At 35.8% G+C, this 26990-nt stretch overlaps 1 protein-coding gene across 7 annotated transcripts in view; it reads left to right on the plus strand.

The window, feature by feature from the left end:
• Positions 1-26990, plus strand: part of TRPS1 (transcriptional repressor GATA binding 1) — a 254455-nt gene that overhangs the window by 32389 nt on the left and 195076 nt on the right. For 5 of the 7 annotated variants that reach the window (XM_019642129.1, XM_019642126.1, XM_019642125.1 and 2 more), the window contains one exon: positions 14626-15554. In XM_019642129.1, the coding sequence (XP_019497674.1) occupies positions 14628-15554 (927 nt within the window). In that variant the 5' untranslated portion in view covers positions 14626-14627. Of the gene's footprint in view, positions 1-10903; positions 10923-11300; positions 11460-14625; positions 15555-26990 lie in introns of those variants that run through there. The other 2 variants (XM_019642124.1, XM_019642123.1) reach the window with 2 other exon arrangements.

Consider the following 26990-nt stretch of genomic DNA (forward strand, 5'->3'; position numbering starts at 1 on the left):
CACCATCACCATCACCATCACCATCACCATCACCATCACCATCACCATCACCACCACCACCACCATCACCAGAATCAGACAGAGCTCTCCTCTCTTGTTTCTTTGTCTCTTTTATCTTCTCTCTTCACAGAGTAGCTATTGCTTGTGGGGCTTGTTTTTGCTTTTGATGTCTTTTTCAGCCTTTTACCCTCTCAAATCTCTTCTGTCCAGAACTCTATTTTCTTCTCTCTTCTTTTCTCTTTTCCTCTTTCTTCTACCACCTTGTTGTGTACTTTGGCACATCCAGGCTCTTGGTGTCAATTTGAATAGCAATTACAGCATTCCACTTGTTGGATGGCTTGGTTTGCCCATCAAAAAATAGCAGCTGAAAGGTTTCTTTTAAAATTATTGCTCCGTGGTCCCTGCAGAGCAACTGCTGTGTGTCACTAAAAAATCACACACACACACACACACACACACACACACAGAGGCATGCACACACGCATGCACACACTTTTTAGCTGAAAAAATGCACAAATCATAAGTCTATATAAAGCTCAATGAATTATTACAAAATAAATACTCTTGTGTGACTATCATTCATGTAAACAGAAAGACGTTGCTGGTACCCTACAAGCCCCCTGGTGTCTCTTCCTGTTCTCTGTTCCCTTTCCTCTTCCAGGAATTAATCACTCTCCTGACTGCTCATACTTTAGATTGGTTTTGCTTGTTTTTGAACTTTACGTGCATTAAAATACTACATTCTTGTCCATCCAAAGTTTGTATTCTTTTGTGTCTGACCTCTCACACTCAAAATCCCATTTGTGAAATTCATCCATGTTGTTGTATATTGTTTATTTTTGTTGCAGTATAATATTCTATGGTATGACCACACATTCCATTCTATAGTAATAAACCAGAACCTTTTAATCTGTTCACCTGTTGATGTTCATTGGGGTTTTTTCTAGTTTGGACAATTCAAATAATGATGCTGCTGTGGGCATTCTTGGTGGGTGTGTGTGTGTGTGCGCGTGCGCGTGCACTTTTAACTTCAGGTTTTATGTCTTTCTAGATGCTTTAAGTTGCTAGGAGTCTGACCCAGATGCTTGAGACTTGTCTGTATTCTTTTATGTCCCAGCCTATTCCTTTAAAAGGCAAACTTTTATTTATTTTTATATATTATGCTATTAGTACAGAATATTTTGAATTTTGGAGTGTTAGGGAATGCATACTGAAACATTTGTAAGTAAAATTTACATATATAAAAGCATATAATTATAGTAAATATATATTTAATAAATACATGCATACCATATGATACCATATATACTCATGCAGGTATATGAACTTATAAAAGTCATTCTACTGATTACAATAGCATAATTATAGAATTATCACTATATAGAGTGTGGTTAAACTTCTAAGGAATCTTCCTCTAACTATGTAATTCAATCCACAGATATTTTCAACATATAAAGTTATATAGATATGTATAGAACCCAAATTAAGCCAACATAGTTGTGGTTCACGTTTTAAAACATAAATTTGATCGTTCTTATTTCTCACTACTTTGCATTTATAGCTCTATGACCATAAATCCAGAGCTATGACATCTGATTCTTTTTTCAGTGTAAATAAAGACAAAATTAATGCTTTGGGTCCTGGTATGTCTTGATATGGGTTGTTATTAATTATGTTGGTGAGATAACGTTAGCTTTTATTCTTGTCTATTTATTTCAAGAGATTATGTTTTCCTTGAAGAGATAAGCAACATGAAGAAATTTCCAAGTATGCTAACATTCGTCTATACAATAAAAACTTTTGTGGTAGGGTAGTCTCAGTAGAGAGGGCCATATTAGTATTTCTCAACTTTTTAAAAAAACCTATATATCTTTTGCTATATGTTCTAGTCTATTTCTCTGTAATTATCATCATAGAGTGCCACTGTTAATGATGGAAGCGTCCTCTGGCCTCACATGTGGTGCACTTCAGAAAAGCTGGACAAATGTTGATAACATGTAGATATTTAAGTATATGAACTATTTTATATCATTTTGTATTAACATAGTCACATATATGAATGGATATATATCCATATTTTAAATTAATATTAATAATGATTTTTTCTGGTCTGGAAGACATCACAGTCCAGTAAGGTAGCCTAAAATGTAAACACATAATTACATTGTGTTGTGGCAAGTACCTGAAAAGGAGACGTGCATAAATTGCTACAGATGATAGTGGAAAAAACTCACTTTCGCTTGGGGGAATTGTAGAGAATTTTGCAGAAGTAAATCCATTTGGAGACTTGGATAATTTGGTAACCTTAGTGCTGTGCTAGGTGTTGTAAGAAAATCTAAAAGTTGGGATACATAGTAAGTAGTCCATGAGAACATTGGGAAGATTATATATTCACTTCACACATCTATTACACCAATCAAGTAGATTTGATGGCGATCTTTATAAAATGGTGTCTGGCTGGTTATATTTTCTGGTAAATTTCTTAAAGTGCTATCACTTTTATATCTATGCATACACTGTTTTATTGTTGTTCATAAAAAATACTACAGAGTTTGTGAGAAAAGTAGTGGGAAACCGGAGAGTCTAGCGTGGCTTTAGACTCCTTCAGACCCAACTCTTTTTTTTTTTTTTTTAATTAAATTTATTGGGGTGACAATGGTTAGTCAAGTTACATAGGTTTCAAGTGTACAATTCTGTAATACATCATCTATATATCACATTGTGTGCTCACCACCCAGAGTCAGTTCTCCTTCCATCACCATATATTTGATCCCCTTTACCCTCTTCTACCGCGGACCCAACATTTCCGTGTACTCAGCCTATGACCTAGGCAAGTGATTTACCTTTTCTAAATCCTAGTTGTTTTATCTGTGAAATGTGGATAATAAAAGTATCTTAATGAATTGTCAATAAAAATGAAAATCAAATGAGATCATGCACTCATGGCATAGTGCCTGACTCATAGTAACAGTAAATTTTTGTTATTAACTAAAAATTCAGGTTATAATACGCATCAACATTCAAGATTGTGAGCTTAAAATAAAAGTCTGTTTCTGATGTTTGATTTCTTGCAAGATTCAATTAGATTTTTAAGGAACTGTTTGTAAAACACCTGAAGACACACACACACACACACACACACACACACACACATATATTTTTACCCCTTATTCTGTTATAAGTGTCCACAACAAGATTGATGGTGAAAAGAAATTACTATTTGGGATGCAGGTGGTGAAAATCTTTTCTAAAGGTGTGTGTGTATATGTCTGTGTGTGCGTGTTTAGATAGATTCTTAAGTTTATATTGAACTCGAAATTGCAGATTGACTAGATTACCTATACAAAATATTTAATGAGTGAGCTAACTTCTGCCCTACTTCCACAGCCCCACACATGTGTATCAAGTTGCTGTTCTTTCTCTCTAGGTAAATGAGTAAAGTAGGCTCTCTGGGGGCCCAGGAGTAACCTGGAGATGTGGTCATCCTCTCAGACTTGGACCTCATTGTGACCTCACGGTCATGTCTGGCTTTGTGTTTAAAATTAACTTAAAATGAATTCCCTGTTTCAGAGTTACATCAGCATCTACCTACTCTATTTTTATTTTATTTTATTTATTTTTTAAAAGATTTTATTGGGGAGTTGGGGGAGGGGAACAGCGTTGGGGACTCAGGGAAGGGGAACAGGCAAGCTGCTGTCCTTTTGTTCTTCAGTCTAGTTGTGGAGGACGTCGTTTCACTGGTCCATGTTGGTATTATCATTGCCCTCTTCCTGGGTGAGGCAGCCGCTTGCCGGCCATTGGACGGCCGCTCACCGCGGCTCATGGCAGCTTAGGAAAGCTCAATGCAGGCCAGCCCCACTGCAGCCTACGCTGGCAGCTCATGGCACCTCAGCTCCAGGTGGAGCTGTTGTTCACCATCTTAGCTGTAGAGGGCGCAGCGTCACTCGCCCTCATGTGGGATCCGAACCGGGGCCCTGCTGCTCAGAGCTGGTGTCCTAAGCCAATTCTTAACCAACACGCCACTCTGCCAGACTGCTCTATTTTTATTTTTAAATTTATTTTTAATCTTTTGTTTTCATCTTTGGGGGTAGGGGTGATGCAGTAACAATCAAACAGAATCCAAGAGCCCGTCAACCTAGAGCCTGGGATTTGTAAGGGTGCGATCGGGAGGCCACTGTCTGTACACATAATTTCTGCATCACTCGCAAACATGAGCCAGGCTGATGTTAAGCTGTCCTACAAAAGGATTCACTGGTAGACTCAGTTCACCATGCATGTTTCCTGACTGTGTGGTCCAGGCATTGGCTTTCTAGCCTTTTATTTTGGGTACAGCTGAATCTGGAGGTGGAGACTGAGTTGAATTGGGAGGAATGATATTTATTAATAGAAGAGAGCATGTGGGTTAGACATAGTTGCTCAGGTATCTGCAAGCATTTGAGAACTACCGTTTGTAGCTCTATGAACTGTAGGTCTCTCAACGCAACCCTGGGCCATTATCCAGCCTCTTTCCACACATCATATTTCATTAAAGTCTTTGCCATATTTCAGTTCCTGACTTAGTTTTATTCAGGTGAAATTTATTATAAAAGGATGAGACAAATTTGGCATAGAAGGTGGTAGTGTTTTAAATTGGTTAACTGTAGTAGATGGCATTAGAAACAATAACTGAAAGAAATTAGGGCTTCTTTATTCAGTGATACCTGTAGAAACTATTTAGCTCGGCCGTAACATTAGGCTTATTACCCGTATGTTTCTCTATGTAAACTTTGGATATCTGATATCATATTGTACATAGATATTGTTTCTCCTGCTTTTGTTTTCCACTCAGTGTTCTATCACAGTTGTAATCCTCTGCCACTACCTTTTAAAATACCTATTCTAAATCTTTCAGGATAATGGATCCTGATTCTTTTAATGTTGATAAACATGCTGGAAACAAAAACAAAACAAGCCCTTCAAAATGGTCCGCTTCAGATCAAGCATCTTAGTTTTCTTGCCAAGATATTGAAGAAGTACTGTTTTCTTTAAAAATATTACATATGCTTTAATATCAGTAATTTTCTTCCTCGGAAATTACTGTTTAGAGCAGCATCTCCCACTGTGTTCAGCCGAAACATTAGTTTGGTTGGTAAGTGGCGTTATGTGACATAAAGCCAGACATTACGGGGAAATTCCAATTCGAATTGAACAGACTCCCCACTCCGTAAACCCTGGGACTTTTCATAGCTATAATCGCTAATATACATTGTGAATCTTTTAAGAGGGGATATAAAGTATACAGTGTCTACTAAATTTAATTTGACTGAGGAACTGCCTTACATTTCTTTTCTTGAAGCTAATAGCTTGGGAAGAACGTAGAGAAAAATTCTTGAATTTCTTGTCATCTGTGCTTAAACAATTGCCCTAGTAAAGTCCTTGAACTTTACCTAAACTTGGGGTGAGCAGAGGCTGAATGTCCTGAAATAATTGTTTATTTAAAAACAGTTCTTACAGCTGAAGTTTTCTAAGCCTATTACCTCCCCAAATTATTAAGGGGTTCTTCATGTACTTTCTTTTTTTTAAATACTTAAAACTTTTCTTATCCCAGGAATCAGGGAAAAGTGGTTTAACATATTCTATAAGAAGTTGCTTTCCAGTTTTAAAATGATTCCCATTTGAAAAATGATCAGTTTTCTTTGGAAAATTTCAATGTACTTAACAAAAGACAAAAGTGATTCCAGCCAGTGTGTGTAATTTGTTTTTATCAGGAGGGAAAATGATGCTTACTTGGTTCCATTAAGCATTCTAGCACTAACTAGGGTGATATCCAAACCAGATTTCATGTCATCAGAGTGTATTCATTACACAGTGTGAAAGGTATTCATCAGTCCTGTTTATTAATTTAAATGGGCTTTAAAACATGTGTACAGAGCGAAGGTTCCTGGCCTCTTTGGAACTTGTATGTAGAGATCAACATTCTGGGCTTATTTATAATTTCCTTCATTGCCTGTGTGCATTTGCTGATTCCTCATGTTATTTGTGCCTTACCTGTTGAACACACCTGTAGTCCATTGGACTATTGGTCCTCAGATGGGTGAGGTCTTTTAAGCTGCCTCTCGTGGTACCTTAAGGATGAGCACAGTGGTTTATGAATTACCAATTTCATGAGCAAGAAGTGTTGCGTATAATGTCGCAAACTTCCCTTCACTTTGGCTATTTAACTAATACTTACACATATATGTTATATGTTACATATATGTGTTATATATAATGTGTGTTAAATGTGTTAAATATTGTATTGTGTTAGATATTGTATTTAACACATGTATTTAAAAATATATATGTGTGTTATCAGTATAAGCTTTCAGTATGCCTTCACGTTTGTTTTAATCTTGTATCAGTTGCACTCTTAAAAAAAAATGAACAAAAATGTTGCTTAATACACTGGGTTGACATACGCTGTGAACACAGTGAGAGTTCTCATTGAATCTTCATGGTATGCATCCATTAGATTCACAATACTGTATATGTGTGTTAATTTACCAAATGAGTTTTCAGTGACTGATACAGATTTCTTATAGGAGAGCTGAGATAGCGGTTAACCAATTATATTGCTGGATTGAGTTAATAATTGAAATTTTCTCTTCTATTGAATAAGAGATTAGAAAACAGACACAATAACATCAATATATTACAGTTAAACCACCTTTATTATGCAAAGATATATATATCTTTTTTTTTTTTTTTGACCAATGCTGGGAAGACAGTCAAAGACATCCCTGCAAAGCCCTGCATTCACTATTTTTGTTATCAGTGGAAACCTAATTTCTGTATAAATAAAATGTCAATTCACGTCATAACTATCAAGATCAATAAATGCATTTATACTTTTCGTGAGCTACTCTTTTTGAATTTAAGGACCATGTTTGGCTCTCTGCCCATGGATTAGTTGAAATAGCCTGAAGTTGAATAAAGAAGAAGAGAGGAAGTTGAGCCCGGCCCGTGCACACATGCAGCGTCAGGTTGGCCTGTTGGAATCAACAGTTGTCATTGTAGGTTGTTTTAATTGTTTTTTGTTTTTTTTTTTTTCTTTGAGAAGAAAGCAAGAGGAAAAACGACATATGTGTGGGGAAACAAATGGTAACGTTTCTTAATTTGCTTAGTGAAATTGTGATCATATTCAAATCAGAGTTTTTAATACATTTGCCTCTCATCTGTTATGAAAGGAAAAGTAATTCCAGTTTCCTTTTGATAATCCATGATATACACTTGCTTTATTTTGATTATCCCATTTAGGGAAATAGGCGCATGCCTCTTTTTTTTTTTTTCAGATATATTCTACGGCTTCATTTAGACTTCTAGCATAAAGTCTTTAGAGGCAAAAAAAAATATTATAATTTTCTTACAAAAGTAAAATGGTTAATGAAATTCTCTTAAGATATATATGGATACGTGGAAACTCATTTTTGGCAAATATGACATGGTTACCAGACTATCTCTTTTTACCTAGGCTAGTACATTTGAAATGAGATATTTAAAATAAAGAGAGCATAGCACGATGAAATAAAAACCTAATAAAATGTGTTTGGGTCAGCATCAGAACTCTTTGAAATAGGATATCTAAATAGTGTGTATTTTATCTCAAAGAGGCTTGGGTTAGTTCTAGTGTCCAGATGACTATTAATGGGCTTTGTGCTCCGGAGCATATGTTAATAGAAGCGATCATTTTGGATTAATTTGATGTGAATTAATAAGAGATTTATTTGATGGGAGTTGTTTGAAGGTGATGACATTTAAATCTCAACAGGATTTAAGATGTCCAAAAATACCTTTAAAGATTCAGGAACAATCAATTCCAAAAGGGCAAATTAAATAGACATGGATAGCAAGAACAGGATCAGACATTGGGTTTATGAAGTTTGAAGCCGTTTACAAAAAAAGCAATCTACCATTGAAGTATGGCCCTGGAATCTGAAGAAATAGAAAACATTTAAACTCCCTCAGCAATTCTTGGGTTTGTGAATTGGATAAACAATGTTCTCTTGCATTTTATAGTTCACTTAAGCAATCTGATTTTGATCTGTATATATGGAGTAGACAGGATTCAATTTTTTTTTTCCTAAGCCAATGAGCAAACACATATGTTCTTGAAAAACTGAACTTTATATGTTGTTCATATGGAAGCTATCTAGTTTGCTATAGGCCCCAAACTTGACCTTGCTTTTATTTTGCTATCACTTGCTTAATTCTTTAAATTCTTTGTGGGAGACTTTTGATCAAAAGAAACAATTTGCTATTCTTTTTTTTTTCTTTTAATTTTTTAATTAAAGCTACATGACATGTGTAACTAATAACTCAGTACTCCTAGGCGGTCGAGACAAAACAAGCATGGAAGAAACATATATTAAGGAGAAGATTATCATGTCTTTCCTTTTTGTGTTAAGCTTTGATTTCCAACAGTTGATAGTTTTATTATATGGAGAAACAATAAGAAAACATCATGTAGGATTATATATTATGATAAGAACTACTACTTATAATGAAAATCATACTCAGCAGGATTTGAGACTGAGGCCAAATTACACCGTCTTACTCCCCTAACCTTTTAGTTTTGTTCCAGATATATGTATTTTAAGTGAAACACAAAAATTTTAATTTTCTTTGAGAAAGAGGGGTTCTTTACAATCATTTCCTTTGCATTTAAAAAATAGCCTTCTCTTTTAAATTAATGATGAATAATAAAATTAAAGTCATCTTTCTGGAAGTGTTGGGCACATAGCTGATGCTGGATATACATTTATTAATGAGTGAAGGTTAGAGAAAATGAATAACTGAGTGAATGGTAAGCATCAGTGGTATTTCTGCCACCCTTAGTTGTGGATGGTTTAATATTTAAAGTCTTTCAAGGATATTGGATAAAGGTTTTCCAAGATAAACCTGTAGAATGTGCCTAAGCCATTCATCTGAACCATTATAGAATCTTAGAGGCAGGGCGCAATATAGAAATAATTTAGAAGTAATTTACTTAGAAATAATTTATTGTAGTTCCCTCATTATATGGATGAAAACAGAAGCTCAGGAAAGTGAAGAGGCTTGGCCTTGATCACATCAGCAGGTGATTTGAATCAGGTTCAGAAACTGGACACGTGATAGCCGTCCCATTCTTCCTCCTTGGGTTTTGGTTCTTTAAGGCCAAGATGCTACGAAGAACATAGAATTTATATCTCGTACCTTCAAGGAGTTTCTCATCTAATGGAAATAAATCCTAGTTCTCATCTGGATTGAATGAATGTGTGATCTCAGCGCTCTTCCTAAATTACTGTGATAGTTGATTTCTTTGGTTGAATAATTCATTTGATTATTTATTGCAAGATTTGGAGCAAGTGTATTTCACAAAGTATATGTATGGGTATGTCTGTGTGTGTGTGTATGTATGTATGTGTATATATGTATGTATATCTATACAGAGGGTGCCAAAAAATGTATACACATTTTAAGAAAGGAAAATTGCAATACTCAGTGTATACTGATAACAAAAGATGAATATGAGTTATATTTGACTTCTGCAATTACAAGAGGTACTCAAAGTGGTTACCATCAGTGTCCAGACACTTCTGATTATAGCGAACCACGGCTTGAGCAACATTGACCAAAGTGTCCACTTGTATACATACATGTGTGTGTGTATGATAAAACTAAATCATTAATGGTTAATTCACAATATCTTGGTAATAAGAGAAAACTCAGATTTCTTTGCTTAAAGGTGCCATTCTGAGAATACAAATCACAGTCTTCTATAGAAAAGATTTCTTTCTTACATATTTAAGCATTTTAATCAGTAGATAAATTAGTTACCAGGATTATATTTTAAGCCATAATGCTGATTATTTCCACTACATAAACCTATCTAAATGATACTGTGACATAGAAATAGTCCAGTATTCTGTTGTTTTCTATAATGCTCTTTTTCTAAAAATGTAAAGAAAGCTTTTTAAATTGAAGGTTGAATTTACAAGGAAATAAGAGAGATAAGAGTAGAAGTTTAGATTTTTGCAAATAGAATGTCTTACATCCCAGTAACAGAAATGAAGACAAATAGAGCATTTTTGGGAAGCTAAATATATATTTTAACCTGTTTAAATATCTTGGCACATACTATGAATTCAGGTTATATCTGCCTTTAAAGGAGCATTCATGTGTTTGTATAGGTGGAGAATGATGTAAATGTGGGAATGTCACTATTACCCCCCACCCTCCAGCCAGGTCAGTTTTTTATCTCACAATTAAATAGAGGACTGAAGTTAGCAATTTTGAGCCTTGTAGCTCTCATTTAGTCTTCAACCCCTCCTTACCCATTTCACTTTTAGCCCCATTGTCTAAACAGTTGATTATTGTGGTCCTTCCGTTACTGGCATTTTGAACTTTTTTTTTATAGTCAGTATGAGAGAGATTGCCATACAGTAGAATAAAAAAGTTTAAAGCAGTTGCCAAAATTGAAGACTAAGTCTCACTGATGTGATTTTATATACATACATACGTATATTTACTTGTATACATTTATGTATTTCTATTTATAGTACAATACATCTGTTTCATTGTAATAGGACCATGAATGCTGTATCTGCCTCGATATTTTTTTCAGCTAATTTTAAAAATGATGGTACAAAGGTGGTTTAAAGCTGGTTTAATCACGATTTTATAAGCTTATTTTAGCAAGAGTGAAAATAGAAGACGACTAAAAATAGCAAGAGAGATAACGTGTCATAGGGCTTAATGTTTCTGTAACTCTTTGTAAGGCTTACAGAGATCTGACACAGAATTACTGATGGCATTGAAATATTTCTTTTCTCAGCCACATGGTATATACACTGTAACTGTGAGTCTGCAAGGCGCTGGCTGTGGGTACCATTTCTTGTCTTCAGCTGTGACTGCAATGTCAGCAGGTGCACTTTGTATCTTTTCTAGAAGGCATGTTTACTAATTAAGATCTTTTATCCACCTCCCCCCAGAGTAGGTAAGAACTATGATCCTTAGGGCTCAGGGGCTTTTAGAGGTTAAATAATTTCACCCACATCACAGTGTGTTGTAAAAATGACTTCCATAATCTTTTGTATCAAGTTTCTTCTGCTGCTGCTTTATTAAAACCCAGGGGCAGGAGAAGATGCTGCTCAAGGTTTGCTCCTGCTTTTCATCAGGTATCTTTCAAGCAGCCTGTGGTACTGGCATAAATACATAGTAGTGTATTTTAGGCGTGATACATTAAAGTGTGTTTCTATCATTTAGGAAGGAAAATGTTTTTTTTTGTTTGTTTTGTTTTGCAGATGTACAGATCAGCTTTCAAAATGTCTTCTGTGTCTTCCCGAGCATCTTCTAAGACAATTGCATTAGCCTCCTGCTAGTTGACTAATAGAATTAATAATTGTAAAAAGCATTCTAAAGCCACATGCCTTATGAAGTCAATGCTGGGTATGATTTTACAAGTATGTGAACTATTTTTTCAAGTGAAAATGTTAACTGGAAAAGTTCTTGGCACACAGTAAAACATCCTGCAATCTGTTATTTGTCTTAAAGATAATAACTTGAGGGTGGCTATAGTCTTATGGTATCTAACTTATGACTTGTTAGGGGAGTTTCTTCCACTTAGAAGTATTGCAAATGTGCTTATATTTATATAATATGTCATTCTGAAAAATTATGGTGATATAATTCCAGTAAAAAAATATTTTTTTCTCTAACTACTTCAAAGTGTAGTCAACCAAATTAACCATGATCTTTTTTTTTAAAGCAACTAAAAAGAACAGTCCCCTTCCCCCCCCAAACAAGAAATAAAACCCAAATGACCTTTCTGATACTTCTTTGAAGTATTAGCAGTTTAACGTTCTTTGCGATATATATTATTAAGGGCTCTATTTAGCATAAGGAGTGAGTGAGTCATCTAAAGGTCTGTTCTTTGGGGGACTAAGGAACTGAAATTTGAAAGGATGGTAATTTAATTAAATCATATTTTTTCTCAATCACTATGGATGCTGGTTGAAGAGTGTTTAAACTAAGACCATTACTTTTGTTCATAATAATAATAAATCAGCAAGATTCAATTTTTTTGTTCTGCAAAAGAAGTTCATTTTTTTCAATATTAACATATTTATATCTACTCACTTTTAAGTATTCTATCTCAGTTCTATTGCTGTGTAAAATGTTGCTGCTTTTTTAATACCTTGACAGTAAAATCTGGGCATACGCCATTTTCTCTTCATTTTAATGGAAGGATAATCTCAATGAATTGGAATATTTCATCCTAATTTCTTCATGAGTCCTGCCTCATGAAATTACACAACAAAGATTTTTATCTTTGTTGTGTAATTTTATTTCATTTTGGTATACCATTGTTAGATTTTATTTACATTAAGGAGAAAAAGTTAAAATACAAATATGTTTATTCACTATTATCCAAAGAAAGATTAAATTACAGTATTACTAAATATATTATCTGTAATGGAAAATAAAAAAAAACAAACAGGAAGTTCTGGAGGGACAGGCAAGCGATACTGTACCAAATCATCACATTTTTATGTGTAGGAACAGCTGACATTCTGTCCTCTTTTGTAAGCAAAGTTAAAACAGTGTATTTTTTCCCCTCAAACTCTTATATTATAAACGAATAGCTTATTTCTTAAGTTTCCCTTGTATTCTTTTTTGCCTTTCCTTTTTAGTTTCCCTTTTGTTGACTACCAATAAAATTGCCCTCCAGTCTTCCATGTGTTGGTACAAGCTCTCAACTTCTGTCACTCCTGACAGAAAAATAGATGTCTCCTAACTTCAACGAATACGACACTAAAATGGAAACTAGTTACCCAGTGTTCCATTTTCGAGCCTAATGGTAATGATACCAAAGTGAAGACCACATTCCCCCATGTCTTTCCACTGGTTTTTCATTGTTGTTGTTATTCCAAGAAGGAGATTCTATGGACTTTTTTTTTTCCTGTGGATTTTTGATGACTAAACTTATTGGTGTCTAAGAAGAGTAATGTAGTTCCTTTCGTAAGTGCAGTTGCACCGTTTTTGACGTTATTCAATAGAATGAATTTTTGCCTTGTAAATGATTCCTTCCACTCTTTAACTAGTGCATTATCTTGATTCAGTGATTCATATGATAAAAATTTTGCTTGACCAGCTTTTCAGAAGCAAAGGTACACACACCCATATATCCAAAGCCAGTGTGGTTCCTTCCTCAGCACTTGTGAGAAATTATAGATGAAAACGCCTGAGACAGGTTATTAGTTTGGATTTTCTCAGGACATGGTGGATAATCGTGGTGTCGCTAACGCTGTGAAGTTTGGCCTTGTGACAGAGCCGGCTAGTAAAGAAGGCTTGTTTCATTAGTCAGTCACAGGTGGATTTTGTCCAAGAAACATCTGGGGTGACACCTTGCATGGCACTTGCACTTTCTCAGCTTGGAGGATTAAGGAATACACAGGCCAGCCACACAGACCTCAGCTCTCGGCTAGCCTTTGTTACTGCACTCTTTTATTGCCAGGACACAAATTGTTTCTTATCTCCTTAGACCCTTAGAATTCTGATTCGTTAGAGTCCACTAGAGGAATTTACCACCACGTTCTCATTTTGACCCTACTCACTGATGCCACTAGCTTGAAAGGCCCAGCTGAGCTTGCATGTGAAGGTGAACCATAGAAAACTGCTACTATGTTGCCATTTTGAGCTAGGAAACAACCATGTCATATGGTTCAATTTAATATTTTATGTCAGTCAACTTCCGGAATAGTCCCCTGAGGATGGACTTGGTACTGTTTCCATCAGGCTGTATGCAGAAACCTTGGACATAGTTAGGTTTCCCCTCTTGCTGGAGAGAGTTCTAGTAAAATCCATCCTGGCCTCTATGATGCATATCAGGTCCGGCTCCTCATTTTCAGGCAAGTCCCCCAAATGGGGATTAAAAGAAATTTATCCATAGGACAGAGATGACTCATTTGTTATCCCCCCATTCCTGAAAGTAATGAGAGCAGTTTTCTTTTTGTTTATAGCATGCTATTTCTATTTTTTGACTATGATGATATTTTGGTTCCAACTACATATATATCTTGGTTGTACCATGTGTAACAATATTGAGTTCCCTTTTATGTTGTTTATATATACATATACATATCATAAATAAACATGTAATATATATTCTACAAGCATAAACATGTATATATATATATTCTTCAAACAGTATGTATACATATTATACATAATATATAGCATGTATAAATATGTACACACATATATATATATATCATTGACTGTGACTGGATAAATACAATTGAGCAAAAAATATAATTGGCAGGCAAGAATAACGAATAGCGAGGATAGAGGTAATAACAATTAATACTTTGGTATTCATAAAACCATTTTAAAATAAAAAAACAAGCCACTCGATGATAAAAATATTCTAAATGTAAACTGTTGGCTTTAGTCTCAATTTTTTTGCTGTACTTAAAAATGATATATTATTTTTTCTTTTCCTAGAGGAAGTTTTTTGTTATGCACCTTAAAAAGCCTTGAATAGAATAAGTACAATGTTCTAGATTCGGGTACATGTCTGCAACCTTGAAATAAGCCTGTATCTTCCTTTTCCTTGTGTTGTTACAGATATGGTCCGGAAAAAGAACCCCCCTCTGAGAAACGTTGCTAGTGAAGACAAGGGCCAGACCCTGGAGCCTATAGGTACTGAAAGCAAGGCATCTGGAAAGAACAAAGACTATTCTGCAGATCAGATGTCAGAAACGACGGATCAGAGTGGCGCTGCAGAGCTCAACAATAAGGAAGAACATAGCTTGCATGTCCAAGATCCATCTTCTAGCAGTAAGAAGGACTTAAAAAGCTCAGTCCTGAGTGAGAAGGCTGGCTTCAATTATGAAAGCCCCAGTAAGGGAGGAAACCTTCCCTCCTTCCCACATGATGAGGTGACAGAGAGAAATATGTTGGCTTTCTCATCGCCATCTGCTGGGGGAGTCTGTGAGCCCTTGAAGTCTCCTCAAAGAGCAGAGGCAGATGACCCTCAAGATATGGCCTGCACCCCATCAGGGGACTCTTTGGAGACGAAAGAAGATCAGAAGATGTCACCAAAGGCTACCGAGGAAACAGGGCAGATGCAGAGTGGTCAAGCCAATTGCCAAGGCTCCAGCCCCGTTTCAGTGGCCTCAAAAAACCCACAAGTGCCTTCAGATGGGGGTGTAAGACTGAATAAATCCAAAACTGACTTACTGGCCAATGACAACCCAGACCTGGCACCTCTGTCTCCAGAGCTTCAGGACTTTAAATGCAATATCTGTGGCTATGGTTACTATGGCAACGACCCCACAGATCTGATTAAGCACTTCCGAAAGTATCATTTAGGACTGCATAACCGCACCAGGCAGGATGCTGAGCTGGACAGCAAAATCTTGGCCCTTCATAACATGGTGCAGTTCAGCCATTCCAAAGACTTCCAGAAGGTCAACCGTTCCGTGCTTTCTGGTGTGCTGCAGGACATCAATTCTTCAAGGCCTGTTTTACTAAATGGGACCTATGACGTACAGGTTTGTGCTTTGTATTGTGATCTCTTAGTACAGAAAAAGTTATTAGTCATGAAGTGTGAATTCTTATGTGTAAGCTCTCAGTACCAAAGGGGTGGTTGCCTGCTTGCTAGATCCAGCAGACAAGGTGGATGCACCTCACAGCTGTTCCACGCACATGTGTATTCAGGATTGTCTTTAGCCACTCATCGTGAATATGAATCCTAATATCGCCATTATGTTGGGAAAACTCTTTTTGTGGAATTAGCTAGGCTTCATATATCTAGACCTATTTCATGGTACTTTGATTTTTTTTTTCACGGTCTTCCATAGATGGCACTAATCTTTATGGTTCTCCGTGATAGCAATTCATTCTTTGTTCTAGTTTTAGATTATAAACCTTTTGCTATAGTCCGTCCTTCAGTGAGGGCCTTTCTGGTGTCTTGGATTAGGATTTCATTTTATACTCAGCCCGACCTCTAATTGGACTAGATTTAGATCATCCTGACGGTTGCAGAGATATAGTCCTGAAAAGCCAACATAATGGCAAATGAAAATTTGGAAATTGGAAATACAATTTTACATTGATTAAAAAGAAGTCACTGTGACTGTAAGTGCTGGGGATACCAGAATGACCTTGGTGCAGGCCAATAAAGCATTCCCTTCTGCATTTAAGGAAAATAGTAATTTATGAAAGCATTTAGTAGTAATTTAGATTTCTGCTTTTATTAAAACTGGCATACCCTTTTGATCTACTCTTCTGTCTTTAGTTTATGGCATATGTGAAATGAAAAAAAAATTACCATTTCAAATAGAATGAACTGCAGCACTGACTAAAGAAATGTATTTATTTCATTTTAGCAATTTTAAGCATAGTCGAAACTCATGGTCAGCTTGAGAAAAGTGTGTTAGTTTCTATTATGGTCTGTAGATTTGTATTGTGTTATCAGGCCAGGAGATGTCACAACATATTAGTTTTAATGTTAACCTCCTTTAGGAATGATTAGAAGTATCAGAAAACTAATGAAATCACATCACACTTATTTGACCTCCTAAATTTCTTAAAATTATCAGTCATTTTTATCAACTCAATAGCTACAGTGCATTTGATCTAGACTTCTCTCTTGGCAGTGCCAATTAAGGAAGCCAGGCAAAGAGGTGATAAATAAAGAGGTAGTGAACACATACATATATTTGCAATCCTTGCAAGAAGAATAAGAAGAGAAATTTCCATGTCTTTTAAAAATGTCAGAATGGCAATCATCACTTTACGGGAGATACAAAGAAGAACTCTTATAAAGCCAATTTCATCTTTGTAAAGCTCTTAAAAATTCCGTCTTACTTTGTGAATTTCCACCAATAGAATTATTTCTGTGGAGCAGCAAATTCAGCCAACATAGTTATTATGCATGAAAGCTACATGGTTTTGAACTGCTGTCTTATTAAAGATCGTTTCACTGTCTTATACAGGTACGCTCTGCTGTCAGACCATGATTGGAAAGCAAATACGTGTTTTAGATAAAAGGGTTAGAAGTGAATAATGTCAGTATGTGAAATGATGTTTTATAATTAGCAAGTGATACGATGTTAATACCTGGATTTCCGCCTGGAGTTTCAGTGTGTTCACTCTGGGGACAGCTTCTGAGAGAAGTTGATCTAGGCTGTCAGGACAGGCTCTAAAAACGAAGATTACGAAGGTCTCTAGTTTTGGAAGAATTCAGATTTTTAAACACACTTCCATTTCCACCAAACAGTTATTTGTTAGGTTCTTAGTTATTTATAGTAAAGTTTATGTTTGGGTAGAATGAGCTGGACGCTTTTCCTGGGCAGTGATTTTAGAAATAAAACAGATGTGTGAGCTCTCTGAGTTTGCGCTAATAGAACTAGAAATAAAACAGCTGATCCTGGACTGTGCTGTCTGCTAAACCCTTGCAACAGCACATAGTAACAAAGACAGAAACTGGTAGGAAAGAGCACGCAGGCAGATAATCGTGTTAAGATCAATTTTTTTTTTCAAAGACGAAGATGGTTAAAATTAGAAAACAGCAATCTGTGCAAAAAAAGGGGATGATTATTTGAAAGAAACCATTGGATTCAGAAACAAGTCTAAAGAGCGTTAACTTTCTTTAATTTAGGAAGAGAACCCTAAATGTACTAGTAGGCCAAATGATCATTTTGAATACTTCTCACATATACACCAGGCATTGCTGCAGAAACATGTTGAAGCTAAGTCACTTATTAATATTTTTATACTGAAATAAATAGTGAACAGCTTCTCTCTATGCATCAACTGAATAAAAAAGCACATCTGAAATTCCCCCCTTTTCCCCACACGTCAGCCTGTGTTGCCGACATGCCATTGGAAGAGCTGCTTTCTTTTGCACTTGAATTGTGTGGAGACTTAAAAGCTGTGGGAGATAAAATGCTGACGGTAGAATTTCTTTAATGCAGTTTTGTCAGGAATTTATAGCAAGTTAATGGCTTGTGTGTATTCTGATAAAAGATGTTGGTAAATATGACTATTACAGACAATAATCATTCAATTTTAGGAATTGTTTATATAAATCTGTAATTTAAGCTAATGGAAGTAATAGATGAGCAATTCATTAATCTTTTTTCAATTAAACTGGCTTTTTTTTTTTTAACATTCAGAACAGTTGGTGGTTAATGATAGATTTATGACATTTTAGGCCAAGAAAAAAGGAACAGGAGCCAAAGTAGAGAACTTAAGAATTCTGTGGCTTTGATCTATATTTTGGTTTGACATGGATGGTTTTAAATAATTTGCGCTGACTTGAGTACAAACATGAGGCACACAGTTGGGAAAAAGAAATAATTTAAACAAATTTTAAGGTTTTCAGCCCCCAGTTCAGATTATTCGATGTGCATTTGGGAGATTAATTGAAGTTTAGACATACTCATACTTCCGTTTCTGTGTAAATTTTATTACGAATAATGAAGTCATGGAATTACAAATTTGTGAAAATAGTGCCAAATAACAATGTTTCTTTGTACTGCATAGTCGATGGAGCCGCAGTGGGTATTGGGAGTCACTTGAAAGGGCCATCATACAACTAGGGTAGTCTTTTCTGAGTCTGTCAAATTCACATTCCCCACCCACTACCTTGAAGTGCTCACCCCTGAAATCAGAAGAGATGTGGATTATTTACCAAGAAAAACGAGAAAAGGAAAAGATATGATGGCTAGCTTAGACCTAGTTGACTTGACCGGGATGTTAGTTTCTCAGTTTAAAAAATTTCCCCTGCTTATTTTATCAATTATTATGCTTAAATTCTTTTTTATTTTTTTAAATAATGGAGGTGGCATGATTCATAAACCCTTCATGTAATTTTTATAACCTGTGTTCAGTCTTTGAGGCTCACATAGAGACCAGTAATAGGACAAGAGATTGAGTTCTTCAAAAAGTAATTACAGCTTCTTTCTTTTTAATCTGCATTATTATGCTTATATTTAAACCATCCCTGAATGGAGGCCTGCGTTGTTAAACATGGAGTTTGCTGTTTCATTAGGGCTTAATGCGCGGTGCATTAGTGAGTTTGCGTCATCTTTATGGGGGAGCTCTTAGCCCTCAGACCAGGTTATAAAAGTTGGAGTCCTGTCAAGTTGTGCTTCCCACGGGAAAGTGTTTTAGCTATCCCAGGTTTATAAATGCTCACGATATATATGTTGCCTTTTCATATCCCTAAACCTTTTCTGTTATTCTGCGTTATTCAGGACTCTCCAAGTAGGTAGCTATCCGATTCCAGCTATTAAATTCGTTTTGGCCCTTAATGAAATTCTAAGGTTCCCAGAAGAATGTTACTGTTAACTTACCAGTGGCTGTCTTGTGTTTGATCTAGGAGCGCTACATTTCTGTTCTGTAAATATTTTTATCAGAGTTGCACAATATGTCATGTTAGAAGCAGGAAGAACAGACTTTAGAGATAGGAAGTCATCCTTTGTATTTTCAACATATTTAACTCTATGAACTTTATAGATCCTAACATATGCCAGTATATTCCCTTGAACAGGGGGTTACAGTTTGGTCTGGAGGAAAAAATAAAATAAAATAAATCAGAGAGCATTAATCTCATTTTGGCCTATTTTGACTTTTCTTGAATTTGACTTCCAAATATTTATTTTTTGCCTTGCAGTTTCCTTTGATCTGGAGTAGGAGGGAAGTTGTAGATCTTAGCAGGTTCTGTTTCTTTGTTTTTCTGAGTTGAGGACAATTGCACTTTACAACAACCGGTGAATGAGACTTTAATCATTTCAGACTGTCTATAGAGTACAGAATGTTTGGCATATGAGCCCATACTTATTTTCAGGTCTGTGTCTCTTTAACAAGTAATAAAGTGTGCAAAATAAAACATATGCTCACCCTAAGGCTATAAAACAAAGTAGAGTTCTGGCATTTACCAGGTTATTTTTATCATGGAGATGGCTGAGTCGGATAAGGTAGCCACCTGTGTAGAGTAGAATAGTTTGACCATCTTCGCTAATCCCTTTACCTGCATGAAGGTTAAATCCCTATTTGGCTTTGTTACCGCAGGGTCAGTAGGATAAATGTCAATTCAATTCCTTTTTGATATTCGGTTTGTTTGTTACTGTGTAAAGAACGTGTATCACTTTCTTGAAAGTCAGTATTTCTCTCTAGGCAGAATGTTTAGAAGAAGAAATGGTTATCAGTGCATCCAATCAAGTTTAACATTATTTGACTCTTAATAAACATTTTATCCTCTAATGGGCTGCTCTGCTAACCATATCAAGTCAGCAGATTATTCAGTGCATTTTGTTTCTTGGGTCATTGTAATTGCAGCACATACGCAGCTGTTGGCAACACAGAAACCTAAGTAGTGCAGTAACCTCAGGAAAGTTTGGAGAAAAAGAGTAGTTTCCTTTCATTTTTCTGTTTCCTTCATGGAGGCTATTTCTGAGAATCATTAGACCATATTTAAATTATTCACCTTGTAATTCTAAAGCTTGAAGTGTTGTACACTTTCAGAATATCAGAAAATATTTTTGCTTAATTTCAATTGAAAGCCTAATGTAAAATTTATTTTTCTGTATTTTAATTTGATCTGTACTTCTTTCATCTATTAGCTTACATAATCGCAATTGCACATGCCTTCTTTTTTCCGATTTTGGATTTATTTCTAATAATAACTAACATTTATTAAGGTTTCATATGGGCCTATATGTAGCTGTAAGCTCTTTACATGTATTCATTAACTCGTCTTCATAAAAACAAACAAACAAACAAACAAAAAACCTTGATGTGGACACTACCATTATGTCCATTTTTTTAAAAAAACGAGGAAACGGGCTTATAGGAATTAAAAAGTAACCTGCCCAAGATCACAGAGTTGTGTAAGTGGGGTAAACAAAATGTAAACAAGGGTTGATAGGCTACAAGAACCTGCCTTTTACAACTGCTGGGATATATTTGCCTTCTCAAATATAAGACTGAGTTTATTGCAACTAGAAAAACAGTGGAGGATGGGCCAATAGGCCAACTGCACGGCGGGGAGGAGATATAAGACTCGTGTACCAGGGCTATCTGATGTATACAGTGTGTGAATCATATTGAATTTGGGGACGTTAGTGATTTCTTTAAGATTGTCCCTTATCTAATAATCCTGTGTCACGTTGTCTTACTTGAACTTCCTAGGCTAATAATTGTAATTATTGAAAAGAAAACTAAGTTTGCTGATTCGCCTTTTTTGAATGACTGTGATTCATTTCGCTGGTACTTTTGCTGTAGAAACTCCTCTGATAGAATGAGCAAGGGCCAAATTTTGGTTTAATCGGTTGAGGAGGATGCAATGTTTTATCCCCAAATCAAGGGACGTTTCATCCATGTATTGGATTTTGCTTAGAGTCCCCTCATTTGGAGGACTCTGTTTTAGGAATTTGTGACTTAATATGTGGTCTGAGAGTTGTAGTCTCATCTTTTAGGCACAAGCTAGGTTGGTTTTTCTCTGCAGATTTAAAGTGTAGGAGATGCACCCAGCTCTCATTAATGTTCTCCACGGCTGTGGAATTAATGTTTTATCATTTGACTAGGAGTAAGTATGGGAATGGGTGGGGAGGCTGTAAAAAAAAAAAAATCAGAATGCCTTTAGAGTGTCTAGTCTGAGTGTACTGCATACCCCAGCCCTGCTTGAAACGGTGCGATTTCCCAGGATTCTGAAAGTAGGGGAAGTGTGGGCTATATAGTAAGGAGCTTGAGACTTCAGAAATCGTTTCTTTGTCTGGCTGTTCTTTAATATTTAGATGACCTGTTGATAGACGGTTGAAGAACACCTGAATTCTTTTATTAGCCCAGTAACATATTTGGGAATCTTGTAATAAACAGTGGTTTGTTCTAAGATCTGTTTTTCCAGCTGATGAGTAGCCAACCTTGAGAGTCCACTGGTACCTCAAAGTCAACATGTGTAAAACTGAAGTTGTTAGCTCCATCCCTAAAACGGTTTTTTTTACCCGTCTTTGTTCTACTCTCCCATTTTCAAGTCAGTCAGGCTAGAAATGTCAGTTACCCTGGATTTCTTTCTGATACGTATCTCTCCCCCTACAATGGAGTAGTTTGTCTCAGCCTTCCCTTCTTTATTCTTTTACTGCCACTGCCCTTCAATGTTGATTTGGTAAATTCTTAGCCATCTCTTTGCTTATTATCTTTCTCTTTCTGTCCCTTTCTTCCCCCTTCTTTTCTGTTCTCTTCTTCTGCCCCTTTTCTCTCCTTTCCTTTTGTTTCTCTTCCTTTCTGTTTTTTTCTCCTCCTTCCTCCTTCTCTAGCCTTCCTTTCTTCCCTCTCTTTTCCTTCCTGTTTCCTCGTTCTCTCCCTCCCTCCCTTCCTCCGTTTCTTTAAAATTTAAAAATTCTACTTACAGATCAATCTTCCTACATTTTGTAGGAAGTATCAGTCTACTTTCTATAAAAATGTTTATCATTTTAATTACGCCCGTATAATTAAATACCGACTCTCTGATAAGACATTACTTTTCCAAATTATCTCTCACCCCTGTCCCAGTCTCTCTCCATCTACATTTCCTGAGAGCAACCTGTACTGTTTCACCCTCATTTCTGCTTTACTCATTTTGTTTCCTGCACCTGAAAAACCTTTCCATGATCACGGCCTTTGAGGCTCATCTCAAATGCCGACTCGTCTGTCCACAGCTGGGTTGTTTTCTCCTTCAGGAAGCCATTGCTGACCTGTCAGCGTAGGTTAGGTCTCTCCCTTTGCGTTGTCATGGAACTTGGTACATCTCTCAGCAGAAGCACATAGTTCACTGCTGTCATCGATTGACTTGTGAGTTTTCTGCTCTAAACCACAGACGTGGAGGTTTGGGGCTATGTCACTTCTGTGTGTCCCCAGTGCTTGGCACCCAGTAGGCAAGCAACAGTGCACCTTTCCCTGGAGGAAGGATGTTCCACAATGATTCGACTCTCTGTTTTCCCCGTTCAGACACTCTTTAGAGCACACATGCAGTTTTTGTTTATCTCTATTATGTGTCAGCGGTGACGGTGAGTCAGTGCTATGGAAAACGCACTCAGCTTTATAATCCACTTGCACTGCATTTTCTGTTTTGTTTTGCATTCCAAGCCCTCCCCACCCCAAAAGATTGTCTTCCAAATTATTGAGACTGGCTTTAAGATTTATTGGTATTCTATCAGCCCAAATACCAAATAAACACAGAGAATAATTTTAGTATTATGCTGAGTAAAATGAAAAATCCGAATGGGGGGGGGGTTGACTATTTATTACCGTAGTCCAAAAAGCTGATGATAAAAAAATGTGCATAATTAAAAATATGCCATATTTTATCCTTAAATTTGCCCGTTATGCCAATTTAAGTTTTAGTACCCCTTTCCAAAAAAATTAGTTGGCTCTTTAAGTCCAAATGAGAAGGGTGTGTATTCCAGTTATTCCAGTGACATAAAGAACAGGCTTTGATGGCATAAACCTGAGATGATTGACATCTAATTAGATTTGTTATTGAGCCTTTTAAACATTAGTTTCTGTCAGAGGTACATCATGGAGGCATATCATATGCTCCAGTGTTTTTGTGAAGCACTATATACAACACAGAAACATTTCCTCTATATTGGCACATTAATTCTGACTCTACTTATTTTCAGCCAAGATTGGCCCTTACAGATTTGTTCATGTTATTTGTAACTTTGGCATTTGAACAGTGATTTTTTTTTTCATTTTTAACAACTTAGCTTTTTATCGTTAAGGTTTTACTTTTTTTGACTATCAGCCCGTAACCTCAAGCCCTCTTAAATTAGCACCCTCTTAATTGTCTCTGTTGCTATCAATTATAGTACTTGAAAATGAGCCACATCTGAGGAGGAGTTTGTGTTTAGTTCAAACAACTCTTTTTTGTTCCATTGAACATAAGTACATATGCTAAAGTGCCACTGTTAAGAGTTTTCAGGCTTTAAAAAATCTTTTCCTTCGACATATTCCTTTAGATATCATTCTTACTAGCTTTTGTTCCATATTATTAGGAAGAAAGAAATAAATTGAGGTTAAAGACTTTGAAAAAAGCCAGCCTTTTATATTTTCAACTTCTATAGTGAAATGTTTTTGTGAAAAAAAAAAACCTATGAATATAAATTATAAATGAAAGCCATGGAACATACTACATGGAAGGAATAGTTTCCAAAACTAAGTTTAAAATGGAATAAAAAGCCATCATACCCTTAATCGGTGGAAAATAATTTAAAACTTGTTTTTTAACAAGTATGTTGTTGTGTGTTTATCTAACTCTAATTGTTTTTGGGCAAAAGATGGATTTTGTCCTATTTTTTGAAGAAGTCCATATATATGTCAGGCTGAGTCAATAACAGTGGGGCCGTGAATTACTAATGCTTCCTTTTCCCAGATAACTCAGGGGCCTTAGTGAGAAATTTCTCTCTGTGCTCACATCTCCCATAATGAGTTCATTCATTCAACCAGAATAATGTATTGAGCCCCTGCTTACTTCCAAAGATAAATAGAATACCACTCCTTCAGTCCAAGAAGGAATATAAACAGAAGCATTAGCTTAGTAACAACAGAATAGAACTTTTTCATTTACAGCTAAGAGGACTGGGAGTGACAAGTTTATGAGATTGTCAACTGAACGACTTCACCAGTTCCCCTCTATTCAGCCTTCCCATTGGCAGGATAAATTAAATTAGATCATTTCTTTTATTAAATAATAATCCTATTTATGTGACTAGTCTTATGGCGTGTGCTGTCTAATTTGGAATTCACTTGCCACATGTGGCTATTTAAATTTCAGTTACCTAAAATGAAATGAATGAATAATTCGTAAAAACAACCTAAATTAATTCTAAAAATCAGTTCCTCAATTGCACCAGCCCTATTCCAAGTGCCCACTAGCCACCGGTGGCTCATGGCTGCCATATTGGACAGTGCAGATCTAGAATATTTTCCATTTCTATCATGTCAGAAAGTTCAGTTGGACAACACTGACCTAGAGTTTGCAAATCACTTTAAGATACATTTACTCACTTGACCCTCCCAATAACCCTATAAAATGGCAAGGTGTATAATATTAATTATATCCATGAAGATGAGGAGGCCAAGGTGCCAGGAGTTTAAATAATGTCTTTCACAGAATTTAACTTATAGAACTTCCCTTGCAAGAAAGCAATTACAAATAAAGACAAATGCAAATGAATAAAGGATTTTATCTACAAATTTTGATCTTCAAATATAAGTAATTTAAAGGCAGAGAGAGACATTGGTCTAACTTGTTTACTGTTGTAACCTGGTATTTATCACAGAGATGGCACAAGTTAAACACTCAGTAGCCAATGACTGGACGAATGAATAGCTGTAATGTTTGGTCCAAACAGAATTGATAGTTTAAAAAAAGTTTGAAAATGTGGATATTCATATTGGAGGGACTCCTGGATTAATGGGTTCTAATTAAAGTTCTGGTTAGCAAAAAAAGAGTGATTGGAATTTATAATCTTTATCCTACTTGAGTTCTCTTTTTAAGTATAACTAGGAAACGATAAGTTTTTTTTTCTGCTCCTTGCTCGGTTCAACCATTTGAAAAGTTTGAAATAATTCTTTGAATGTGTAGGCGCTGTTTCCTGGCAGTAACACGCAATAAACTCTTACTGCACACACTTATTTGCATAACTGTTCTTGCTGTGTATCTGTGTTTAACCTAGAGAAGAATCGTTTTAAATTACCATTTGTGAGTCATGAAAATAAAATGAATATGGTCAATATTCTTGCATATGGTCTCCTAAAATAATAAAAAATGTTTTACTTTAGAATAGCATTTAAATGATACACATTTATATTTCACCATGACTTAAATGTACATCTCTTACAGAGAAAGTATAAAAATGGCTACACAGTAACCTTTAGATCTTATTTTTGAAAGAGAACAGGAATAGAACACTAAGTAATTATATTTTCCAAAGCTGGCATTATAATATCTAACGTATGTAATTCTAATACATTGTTAGCTTTTAATAATATATATATATATATATATATATATATATATATATACTAATATGATTTACTCCTGTTTATCAAGAAGGCAAATCAACAACCTGTAGAAGTGTCAGTATTCTTGTGTTTGCCATCAAATGAGATCTTTGTGTTTTTGTTTGTTTGCTTGGTTGGTTTTGAAAGAATAGTCAGTAGTATTAAGGCACCCTTCAGCATAAAATATATAGCATATAGCCATTAAAAGCATCCTAAATAGTGGCGTTGGCTCATTTTCCCTAGGTAAAAAAGACAACTTTTAGACACATAGACACCACCAACTTAGAGATTAATACAGCTGTCATAGAAGCTTAGTTTATTTACCCTAAACCAAAATGCCTTACTGGCAGGTTTTTTGTTTTGTTTTGTTTTGTTTTTACAAAATAGGCTTGTTTTCATGGTTCCTTCACCTGATGGTAGTCATTCTTAGTGTGGATTTTCTGATACTTAAAGTTGTTAAATCAATACTGCAAAGGATGTTGTCATGTTTAGTAAGAATTTAAATTTCCTTCAAAATCCTATGTTTTGGGATTTCTTAAGAGTAGATGTGCTCTTTGTTCAGCCCTTGCAGTGTGGACATGGAGCATGAGACTTGAAGATTGCAAAATCAAAGAAATAGTGATGATGTGTTGTGGTTTCTCAGGAATCCCTGTTCCACAAGCAGAAGCTGAAAACATTTCGTATTAGGAAGCCTGACAACTCTAAAGCAATGTGGTAGCTCAATAAACGAGCATATTTCTGTCTCTAGAGTTTGTGTACTGGCTTTTTGTGCTTCCATTAGAGAAGAGTGGGATACTTCTGGATTTGCCCTGTTTTGATTCAGGTTGAAGACCCTAAACAAAGTACCTGAGTTAATGGCACCCTATTTAAATATTTTGTTTTTGAAAACAAGGTTTCTCTCACCTCCAGCAAATTGGGAAATAGATGGAGGAATT

Source organism: Hipposideros armiger, unplaced genomic scaffold (genome assembly GCF_001890085.2).
Source record: "Hipposideros armiger isolate ML-2016 unplaced genomic scaffold, ASM189008v1 scaffold_65, whole genome shotgun sequence".
NCBI lineage: Eukaryota > Metazoa > Chordata > Mammalia > Chiroptera > Hipposideridae > Hipposideros > Hipposideros armiger.